Below are 12,648 nucleotides of genomic sequence, written 5' to 3' on the forward strand. Positions count from 1 at the left end.
GTCTGTTTGTGTGTGTGTGTGTGTGTGTGTCTGTTAACCGCATATCTCTCGAACCGTTAGTCCGATGGATTTCAAATTCGACAGGTGTCTTGCTACAGGCTCGAGCAAGTGCAGTGCCAAGTTTGACGTTGTTTGGATGAGAAATGAAAAAGATATTGTTAAATATATCATTTTTAGAAGGTTGTGGTTTAAAAATAAACATTCTGACATAAACACTCAGTCAGCTACACTGTTTACTTCTGAATATTATACTCAGTCAGCTACACTGTTTACTTCTGAATATTATAGTTTGGTTCCAGAACGTGATAAATCCATTTTGATTAATTTTAGTAAAAATGTGTTTTCTTTACCAAGAAAGTGGCAAGATGAAAACCACTATTTTCTGTTTCAAACTTTCACATAGCATCTTTAGGTTATAATAACATAAATTCAAATCCAGATTTTGATTTTCAAAGATTTATTATAAAAACTGATCATTTTTTCCCAAAAATGCAATAAATTCATGACACTTTTTTTTCCAAAATGCAATTAATCCATTGAATCAATATAAAAGTTATTTTTTATCATATTGAAACTGTTGAAATCAGCCATTGCTAAGAAATATCTCCTGAACTTTTTTGACGGCGATCAGCTCACAAAAACTGATTTTGCACGGGCACTTTGCACTGCTCCCTGAATCGTCGCGCTTATTCATTTGTGGATGTAAACTGAATCTATAAGTCAGCTATGCTGTTTACTTCTGAATATTATATTTCATTCTGGTGCGCTTAACGTTATCGCTACTGTGTAATAGTAGCCTATGCTATTCACCAACTAAACATATCCTTTTCAGTGCGTTCACAGTCTCTTTCACGGGCATCATTTGTAGTTGCCTATTCACAAACGGTTTCCTCAAGCATAGCGTTTTCTCGGAGTTCACGTTGTGCTTTCTACCATGCACAAATAAAAATGTCACTGAACTTTTGCTGTGTAATTGTAACAATGAGCACTCAAACACACCAATTACTAAAAACACTTAAAAACTGATTTTGCACGGGCATTTTGCACTAGTATTATAAAATCTGAAACCTTAACAACCTGCCTGAATTAACATGAAAATGCCACTAGTCAGCAATAAAGTGCAACAGCTTTTTTTTTCTCAGCACTGCTGGTTCCGCAAGTATTTTTTTTCCATTCATTTTTCACATAGGGATTTAAAAAAATGGCTTTGTTAAAGTATTATAAGCCATGAACCAAGCCAATCCGATACAAGGTGAATCACAACAGTACAAACTTTGATTTCAAGCAAAAAAGTTTTTGAAAATCGCACAAAAAGACAAAATGTTCAAGACTGTGTACTTAACGGCTTTAGTTTGGGAAAGAACTACAATCCCATGAAGCATTGTAAACAGCATAATCAAATTAAAAACAATGGTGAAATAGAAAACTACTCATTTACAAATGTTGATTTTTTTATACATATATATACATACACAAACATTTAAGTGTTTTGAGAGTGTAGAACAATGTCATTCGCAGTGCTTCATGGGAGTGGACAGAGCTAACGAGACTTTACTTTCTGATTGGTGTAATTTTCTGCACAGCATCATGGGTAATGTAGTTTTTCACAAGGAATTCCACTGTTAAACACGATTATTTTAAAAATAAGCTGAAATAACACAGGCTGACGGCTTCAACAGAAGCAAATACCATTGATTAACAACCTCGTAGCTCACATTAGGTCTGTCTTTATAAGCGTATAGGGTTTATAACTCAAAATCAATTTCCTTATGGAGAAAATTCATGTTTTCCTTCCGGAACCCGACTGTTGTGCTGTGCTCTATAACACTAATGTGTGCTGGAAAAATGAATGCTGCATTTTTAGTAACACCAGTTAGCTTTGTCACTCACAAAATATTAAAACTACAATAAAAATTAAACTGAAAAATTAAAATAATTGATAGAATACAAATAAAAAACTGAAAATAAAATAGAAATAAGCATTTATTTCATAACCAACAGTCCTGCTGATAAACAGTAAATACCAAGAGGATTCTTGGTGACAATCAGAAATACACAACTAACAGGATTATTTAGAAATGCATTGAAGAAATTAAGAGCTTTAACTAAAAAGCTTCAACACCTTGTGCAAACACGATTTTTGCTTGTCTTTACAAACTGAGGGACGAGTCGAAAATTATGTCTGTGCTAACTGACAACGATACGGCTTTGAAGCCTGAATATTTCCATAAAAAAGGAGACTTGCTTGTCTTCTACTATCAGAGTGGATTTTTGCTTAACAGTTTAATCGCTCGCAATACATTTAACATTTTAATGATTGTCGTTAATTAAGACTTGTAATTCCCATTGAATATTGCTGAAGTCACAAAAAAGAATAATAAAAAAATATCACAAGCCTCAGGAGAAAGGATTAGTTTATTAATAATACCTCTAGTCAGCGAGAACGTACATTCTTTACAGTGTGCAATATTTCTCTCCCGCTGCGTTAAATGCTGACATGCTATACGGTCCACCGACCTGATTGAGTAAAAGCCATTCCAGAACAGGGTGGAGTCATGGAAAGCCCATAAGGCTGTATGGGAAAAATATTTCCTACGCACGCCATCACTCACTCACACACACACACACACACACTCCAGCAGCACACCTCAGGCATGTGCCTGTGGAATGACAAACAAATGGAGTTATAAAATACACCTCAACCCCAATAAGACAAGTTCTTGATCCCAAAGCCACCATGAAGTGTCTGTGCTGTCACAGCGTTAACAATGGAACTGTGGCTTCTTTGATTGGTCCTTCATTTGTGGGCGTGGTCCTCAGGGCGGTGAGGTAGTGGGTGTGGTCCAGTTCCCATGGTCACGGAGATGGGTCTGTCCTTGGTCGTCGGGATAAATAATCTCCTCCACCGTCACGTAGGTTCCAGCCAGGAAGCCAATGAAGCCGAGGGTGGCGATGGAGAGATCTTTGAGGAGGAGGAGAGGAGGAGGGGGTTGACTGGGAAACGCCATGAGCTCCACCAGCGGAGGAAAGATGAGCGCCAACGCTGAGCTGCTCACCGCGCCGACCAATGAGATCACCAGGTCTAACCGCGGTATCATAACAGCAGTTACACCTGAGAGAGAGAGAGAGAGAGAGAGAGAGAGAGAAATTAGATGTTTTCATGTTCTGAAGAAAACATGAGTGGCGTTTGCTCATAAGAAACTCAATCCAATGATACTGGCAGGGCCAAGGTGGTTGCCAAGGTGTTGCTAGGGTGTTTTTGTGGTTAACAGTGTTGCTAGGTGTCCAATAGTGTGTTGGGATATAAATCAGGGTTTTGCTCTGGGATGCTATAGGGTTTTTAGAGTGGTTGATAGGGCACTGCAAAATGCTCTCTTCGGCATGTTGACAAGACAAAAGCACATAACAGAAGTACTAAAACTTGTTGCTAGGGTGTTGCTAGGGGTTCGTTATGGTGTGTTGGGATATATAAACTGTTATAATGCCGTTGTTAGTGTGTTCCTGTTGGTTGCTAGAGTGTTGGGATATATAAAACATTACAGTGCAGCTGCTAATGTGTGGTGGATGGTTGCTAGGGTGTTGCTAAGGTTGTCTGGATGGTTGCTAGGGCCAAAAGCTTGGTTCTTGTCAGTATTTATGTCTGTAGCACAAACGAGTTACATATAGAAGTTTCATACTTATGGTCAAAAGTTTGTGCAAAAAACACTAATTACAACAAAGAAAAAAATATGGAAAAAAAAAATCTACAAAGTAACTTTTTCTTCACAATTCATCCGGCTGTGATTTTAAACTGCAGTATGTCTTTAACTCTCTGACATCCTGACTGGTTTAGTGGTTTGTGGATGAGTGTAAGCAGAGAATTGTGGCTGAAGGTCTAAATCAAAAATCAATATTCATCTTTTTTGCTGACGTGGAAGACAAAACCTCCTTTCCTTTCCCTGAAAACAAAGGCACAACAATTGATATCCACACACACATGCAGCTTGTAGTGGAATGTCTCCAGACGCTCTTTGCAGCATTTTATAAAAAGCACACACACACACACAGGCTGTACACATGTTTAATTCATGAGACTCTAGTGTAGTGGTTCTCAACGGGGGGCGTTGGAAGCAATATTTTTGAAAGGGGTTCAGGTGTTCATGGGGGGCGTTCACGAGTTTACACCAAAGATCCAGACAAGAAAAGATTAAAGATGTAATTATTTGCAAAATAATTGCCTACAACATTCTAAAATCTGCCAGTTTAATGCGACATGTAAGCTATGTATCGTTTCTTTTGCAACAACTATTATTTTTCCAGTCATAGACCAGCGCTCAAGCACTGACTAGAATCAGCATTCATGTGCTCAAAAATGTGTTTCGCGCTGACAACAATCCGGTGGTAGCTAGAATCACGCAGCGGAGGAATGGAAAGTTGACAAGCCATTAAAAAAGTATTGACTTGTGTATTAATTCCACCGTCACATCTGAGCGCGAAACGCTTGCTTGAATAGTTTCAAGATAGTTAAAAATAATTAATAAAACAATAATAATTTAATTGTTCATATGTGTTTATTCTTGTTAGAAGATTACAGGCAGGAGGCAGTTTGCTATTTCCCACAGCTGGCCAAGGTGATCTTTTTTTCCAAAACACTAAATAGATATAACAAGCCCACTATTATTATAATTAGCCTAATGTATTTTATTTCCATGGATACCATTTTAATGTTTATTATTTCGAGTGATTATATTGAGTCTGAAAATACAGACCCCACCTAAAGCACACATTACCTTATAAATATAAATAAACAGTTTAGAAGAATAATAAGCAATAAAACAACTAATTCAAATCAGACTAAAAATATTCATGGAGATAGAACAATTGAACTGTAAAATAATACTCATTACAGGTGTCTGAGGCTCTTACCGATGACCTTCTCATAGTTTACACTGACCACCTGAGGATGGTTATGGCCGGCTTCAGGGACCTCCTTAACCTTGATGTTCCCAGTTGGGTTGTGCAGCCCTTTCAAACGGATGTGATCGAATGCGAGCCCACTATTCAGGAGCATCTCATCGACATCCAGTGCGACGACGAAGCCCAGGCTATGTTTCGCACCTCTGGCTGGTGCAGCATGTGGGGCAAATATGCCCAGCGGTCTCTGGCTAAAGATCAGGCTGCTGATTCTTGCTTTTCCAACAGTTTTTCCAATTAGCAGAAAAACATCAAGCACAGGGCTCACACTAATTTTCAAATCAAGTTCAAAATTTGATAAGACTGCTGCTTGTTTGCTGACTGTCTGTTCGCGGTACAGCTGCTGTTGATTAAATATTGAATGTCAAATTTGTAACTGTTGCATTTCGTTAACACTGATATATGCTCTCTGGGAAACTGATACTAATGTTCCCACTGTTCAATCAAATCAAATCTGTTATTTGACTTTTAGTGACATGCTTTTTAATTATATATGAAAGCTGCAGTCTGTAACTTTTGGCGCTCTAGCGGTAAATAAAATTGCAGGCGTCTTGGTACTGTGCAGGTACTGTGCTAATCCGACTCGAACCAGTCAGGGGCCGTTCACATATCGCATTTTATGCACGTGCAAATTCGTTATTTCAAATCATACGTGGTCGGATGAAAATCTCAACTTTGCAGAATGCCGCAAGCGCACAGCAGGTCATGTGACAAACCAACCAATCAGCTTCGGCCTTTCCGTAACAACATTGAAAGCTCAGCCGAACAGCTGATCATAGCTGTACAGGGCGGGTTTTTATTTCTCATCTCCGTAAATATATCTAGTAGTAAAGCTAATGCAAGGGATAGAAATCAATTAAGGGACCTGGATAATGGATAGGGGGCGCTGGCCCAAAAAAGGTTGAGAATCACTGCTCTAGTGTGAAGTGTCACACACCTGCTCTCTAAGCTACATCTTCTCTCTTTCTCTCGCTCTCCTTCTCTCTGTTTCAGAAAGAAACCAGTAACATATCACACGCTCGATTCTCTCTCTCTCTCTCATGCATTCTGAACACTGTCTCACAAACATGCATGAACGCTTCAGTTTCTCGTCTCTGTGTGCTACTGCCACCCTCAGGATAGAGGTTTTGACAGTTCGGTACATGATATGAGAGATAAACCAACACCAACACATGGACCCACGTTCAAAAAATTAATGAAAATCTAAAAATGAACAAACAAATAATCAACCATGAATAATAATTAGAGGAATGTGACATGAGTTCTGATGAAGCAAAAGTTACTTATTTTACTTGTTTTAGAGTCAATCCAAGTTCATGTTATTGATAACTAAAACCGTACATTATCGTCACTTGAAATAAATGTTATCTAAATAAAAAAAACTGCTTTCTAAAAGAAAATGGAAAATTCTAAACGTATATCAGTATATTCATACAAAAAAAAAAAAAAAGAAATTCGATAAATAAATACCAAAATAACAATGATCTACAGTAGTGGCCAAAAGTGATGTCTGGAGGGGATATTTGTTTTTAACGACCATACACATTTGATTAAACCATCAAAATATATATATATTTTTTGGCCGATGCCGATATCTTAAAGTGCAGGGTGGCCGATATATCATTTATATTTATAATTCATATTTATTTACAACATATTTTTTCCCAAATGAATGAATAAAAAAAGTAAGTAAACCCTGTAACCAACAGGGTACTCAGTAATTTTTCGTATACCGTTATTTTCTTTGTTTAACAGTTCTCTCTAATAACATGCAAGACAGAACTGTTAAACAGAGACTGTAAAATAATGAAGATGAAGAATGGGAGCGCTGTGTGTTCTCAGTGTTGGATTCAAGTGTTGATAAAAGGACCAAAAATGCTGGCGGTGGCTGGCAACTATTTTTAAAAAACAGTGGAGGGGGAAGAGTTAACACTCGCGCCATTGCTCCATTCCCATGGCTCTCAGCCCCACCCTGCTTGTCACAATGCTTATATAATCTTTAACAAACTTTTAATACTATTTGGGTGAAGGTGTAAATTTTCCTAGGCTGGACATCACTTTTGGCCACAACTGTCGAAACCTGGGGTTACGTGACTTGATTCTTGTATGGATCGAACCAGAAATGTTTGTGTTACCAGTGAACTTTCTACAAAGTGGTTGAGTCAGAGGCGTTTTGGAATCTCAGAGATGGGCCTCAGCGTGCAGGTGCATGATAAGCCCCATCACGGAGCTCTGCGACAGGCCTCAGCGGAGAGCTCCATGATGGGCCTGTCTCCGTAGGGCAGGCAGGTAATAATTCACAGAGTTTCAGGAAGACGGAGATAAATGACCAGACATTGAATGAGTCCCTCAACTCTGCCCCTGCTCTCTCACACACACCACAAAAGACGGCCACAAACACACTCCATACATACAATGCACCCGTAATCTATCACGGTGCTCAGGGGGGTGACGGCCTTGAGCCAGAAAAAGAGGGAGGAAGCACATCAGGCAGAAAGAACACGGAGAGAGATAAAAGACAGCATAGGTGAGTGACAGAATAAGAACTTCATCTTTTTATCTACCAGCACGGGCCACGGACTCACAACCTTCGGAGCTCATTACCCCCTTGTCCAACAGCACTTCTACGGGTCTCTTCTAAAACTTCCTCAGAAGAGCGATGTGCAGAAGAGATCAGTTCTAACTACACCCGAATCCGCTATTAAAAATAGCTCATCCACCCGCCAGTCACCGGAACCTAGGGGTGGGCGATATGACCTAAAATTAATATCACGGTATTTTTCATCTTTTGAACGGTGACGGTATAATATCACGGTATAACTTTTTTTTTCACCAATAAAGAAATTTTCATTGATTTACTCCTTGATATTTATTCCTTTATAAGCAGTTATATATTACTGTATTCTAAATATAATTAGCCTATGTTTTATCCACAACTTTAAATGCTTTAATTTAGGCTATTTTGTAACAGCGCCACAGTTTAGCGCACCACGTAGAACACTCGGGAACCGCACCTGTGGCTGGCTGCACTGCTGCTTCGTGCTCAGTAAGGAATATAGGTAGTAATCTCTATGTGTCTGTCTGTCCGTTTGCATTTTGATTATTTCGAGAACCGTTCATCCAATCGACTTCACAAGGGAGTGCAGTGTCGCATTTGGTGCAATATAGACAGACACGCGAGACGCGACACGTTCAGAATTAATAGTAAACTACAGAACAGCGCGAGCGGGAAGCGGCGCACCTCACGCGAGCAGGGCGGCTATATTCTCCGAGAACGGACACTGCACTAGTGATATAAAACGCACACAGTCTGTTAATTAAGCAATACTTTTAAGGTAGTCTAATATTTTTCTGACTAACAAATTACTGACACAGTAAAGGGTAGATTTAAATACAGAAAAAATGAAATTTAAATAAAGAAAAACGAAATTTAAATAAAGAAAAACGAAATTTAAATAGGCCTAAAGAAAAACTAAATTTAAATAAAGAAAAAACGAAATTTAAATAAAGAAAAACGAAATTTAAATAAAGAAAAAAACGAAATTTAAATACAGAAAAAATGAAATTTAAATAAAGAAAAACGGAATTTAAATAAAGAAAAACGAAATTTAAATAAAGAAAAAACAAAATTTAAATAAAGAAAAACGAAATTTAAATAAAGAAAAAACGAAATTAAGTTTGCCTAAATTAAAAACGAGATTAATTTAGATTGATAATAACGGGTAAAAAGTCTAATACATTTTGTTTATTCTATTTTCCACAATGTCAAAGCAACAGCAGCAATACAAGCTCAGGCATGCACTTCGGTTCATACAAACTCTGCTGTTCTGCGCTCTAGCCAGAGAACACTCTTGTTGCAGGAACACTCAGGCGTCGGTTCTATTTCTAGCATGCACGCGTTTTCCGCGTGGCTCGAGCCGCGCCTGAGACGCGTGTCTCACGCAAGCAGTGTGCAAACTCCAACCTTTTAACATGGGAGCCGAAATAAAAACAGACACCCAACGCAGCTGAGACTCTCACGCCAGCAGCCAGTGTGTCGCCGGCCTTATTCAAGCGCGAATGAGAACCGTTTCGCGGGGGATCCCAGGTGTCAATAAAACAAAAACAAAAACGTTTTTTCGTTGTTGTTTTATAAATGCTCTGACAATTGTTTAATAAATGTTCAATCAAAATGCAAAACATCGCGTCTTTTTTTTATTTTATTTTTTTATTTTTATTTTTTTTAGTCGACTAATCGTTGTGCAGGACAGGACTTTGGTCGACTAAGCATTTCTTTGGTTGACTACAGCCCTAATGTAAATGCAGCCGTTCAAGGAACATAATTGATTTATTACGGTATTGACGGTATTAGAAAATCCATGTCGTGGCGCAATGTCACACCGGTGATGACTATGACACCGGTGTACCGCCCACCCCTACCGGAACCTATGATTTTTTTCTGATTTAGATATCCTCACTTGATCGTCACATAACAGTTATTCTAATTCTGTGTTAAGAGTGATGATATGGTAGCATATTTCACTGAAGTAGGCTGTTTTAAAGTCAAAGTTCTTCTTTGGCAAAATTGCAATTCCTAAACAATGACATTCCCATTTAAAGTTTGAAGGGAGTAAAGCCTCTGTTTCCATCACTGAAACTTCCTGAACGCATAAATTAAATCCGATCAGCCCAAGCAAAGGCTGGATATAGGCTTTATGAGTTTGTAGCAGTTACATATCATATACCCAGCACTTGACTGATCCTGGTTAACTACTTCATTTTGCTTTGTTCTTAATTCTGGTTTTTGAAATGTCTCTCCGATCTGTTTTGCCTCCATAGTTGCTTTAAAAAGTGGACCCTGCAACTGCGTAGCTTAGAATCTTGAAAATACTGCCTGACAAAATATCTCCATCATTAATGATTTATCTTATCCACCCACCCGTAATTAATCAGTTTGTTACTTTTTATTACTTGGCCCAACCGACCGTCGCACAGATTATCTGCAGTGTCTGTGGCTATAACCACAATCCGCATCACTAATGTGCAGCATAAAAGCGTCCAACAGGACCGAAAAACACAGCTGATGCATGTGATATGACTAATAGTGATATATAATTTATGGATATACCGTTTAAAGAGAAAATAAAAAACAAAAATATATAAATAAATAAATAAATAAATAAATATATTTACATTTTTTGTTCATTTTAATTTATTTTTATTCTTAAAACTCTATATCCATAAACTTTATATCATTATTAGTCATTAAAAAAAGAAAATTTTATATATGACTAATACACAGCTACTTTTTGTATCCATAAATTATGTATTAAAGAAATATGTAAATAAATTAAAATGAATAATATAAACGAATGACCCCATTTCTGGCTTCCCATGCCTTCTGACCAACTGTCTATAGATACTTTCCAAGTTTTGCACTGAAAAACAGCAACTTGTAGGCAAATAAATTATTTAGAGCCGTGCATAACTAGAAACAGTTATATTTATTATGGAAATTTCCAAGACGTGAAGGATTTCAAAATTGTATTTATTCAATGACCTTTTCCAGGCCTTTTACATTTTTATTTTACTTTTGTTTCCATTTCTAATTTAAATAATTACAATAATTTCCAAGAAAGTAGGAACCCTGCTATTTTCTTTCCTAATAAATGTCCATAGTCTCATTGTACACGGCTCACCGGCGCATTTCATGGTAAAGAAAACATTTTTTTCATAAATGTAATGACTTTCTCTGCCTCTGAAATGACTTTTCTGCTGTGTGGGCACAGAGAATAATATTAACCAATAATATCTTGGCCAATAAACCAATCAACCCCCAGTGGATAAAATCAAGTCCCACCCAACATAATTTCCCACCGACAATTGCTTTACTCAGAAATGCATAATTCGGAAATATAAATGTAGTTTAGCAATGAATTAACGTGAACCATTTAACTCAAAAGTTTAAGAAACGCCACTAAGTTTTGTTCTTTAAAAAATAATTTTCAAGGCATTCATGTTTCTTTCATGACGGCATGTTGCAACTTAAACCTTTGAACTGAGAGAGGAAAAGAGAGACGGAGAGTAGCGAATGATTGAAAGGTCAGGACAAAAGAAAAAGAGTCATGGATGCAATAAAATAAATCTTATAAGTGGAGAACGTGATATGTCCCAGGAGACTAGAGACATGGACAGAACAAAAGACTGACAAATGAATAGTGAGCAGAGACACTGGGGAGGGAAGGAAGGAAGAAAGATTGTATTTTCATAGAATGATAGATGGATACAACAATATAAATTGCTAGAAATTGGTAGATTGCAAGAAAGATAGATCACTAGAAAATAGCTAGAATGATAAAGAGCAAAAACAATAGGTGGTTAGAACAACTGGTAGAATGATGGTTACTATTAACAACAGGTAAAATCATGATAACAATAGATAGAACAATGGATAGTAAGCTAGAATGATAAAGATAGCTAGAATGTAGACGGCTAGATAGAACAATGGATAGTAAGCTAGAATGATAAAGATAGCTAGAATGTAGACGGCTAGATAGAACAATGGATAGTAAGCTAGAATGATAAAGATAGCTAGAATGTAGACGGCTAGATAGAACAATGGATAGTAAGCTAGAATGATAAAGATAGCTAGAATGTAGACGGCTAGAAAGAATGAGAGGTAAAAATAGCTAAAGTGATAGAAAAGCTACATAGAATTATAAATGGAACGATAGATAGATAGATGGAACGATAGATAGATAGATGGAATGATAGATAGATAGATATATAAAAATAAATGGAACGATAGATAGATAGATGGAATGATAGATAGATAGATAGATATATAAAAATAAATGGAACATGATAAATGGAATGAACTGTAGATTTTGAAATGGAACGGAAGATTGGTAAATGGAACAATAGATAGACAAGATTTATAAATGGAATGATAGATTTGAGCTATTCTATCATTTTAGCTATTTTCACTTCTATCATTCTTTAGATAAATCGAATGATAGACAGATAGATAGATAGAGATTTTAAAAAACTGATAGAAAGGTAATTGGAAACAAAATTAAATAGAATAAAATATACACATAACATGAAATCGGCTTGCACGGTCTTCACACAGTCTCACTCCATTTTTCTCCATTTCGAATACAAAAACACACCATCACTCACTTTTCCATTCACTCTACGACATGCGCAAACAATTCTTGCAACATGCTCTCTTCCTCTTTCCTTCTTTCTTCATAGCAACGCTCTCTCACTTGTCCCTGCATGACTGCCGGTGTTAAACAAATATTTATTTTCATATTTTAGGTCTCTGGGTGGTTCACGGTTCAGCGGCAGACTCAATTTTTCCAAAGATAAAAAACATATATCAAAGTAATCCAAAAACCTTCAGGTTTACAATGGTTCACAGGATCCATCCATCATTTTTGGGAGGGGTACAAACCTCCACTATCTCGCCTCTCGTCACCAATGAATATTAGAGGGAGGATTAGGATGAGGAGAAGATAAGAATGGGGGGGGGGAAACAGACCGACCGGATGGATGGGTGGAGCGAGTTCAGATAATATACGAGGGAAACAAAGCGGATGATGAAGATGGAGAAGCATACGATGAGCTTCCTATATAGGCAGAACAAACCCATATTCACCACCTTGGATGTTTTTGTTGTCATTGAGCTCGGCACAATGCATTCTGGGACTG

The 12,648-nt window shown here is 37.4% G+C and overlaps 1 protein-coding gene across 1 annotated transcript in view; it reads right to left on the reverse strand.

Annotated features, from left to right (window-relative positions):
* Positions 1-1,959: 1,959 nt before the first annotated feature.
* Positions 1,960-12,648, reverse strand: part of slc36a4 (solute carrier family 36 member 4) — a 33,384-nt gene continuing 22,695 nt past the window's right edge. The window contains exon 12 of the mRNA XM_084127458.1: positions 1,960-3,112. Within this exon, the coding sequence (XP_083983584.1) occupies positions 2,817-3,112 (296 nt within the window). The 3' untranslated portion in view covers positions 1,960-2,816. The remainder of the gene's footprint in view (positions 3,113-12,648) is intronic.

Source organism: Abramis brama (genome assembly GCF_963993115.1).
Source record: "Abramis brama genome assembly, chromosome: 10".
Classification (NCBI taxonomy): domain Eukaryota; kingdom Metazoa; phylum Chordata; class Actinopteri; order Cypriniformes; family Leuciscidae; genus Abramis; species Abramis brama.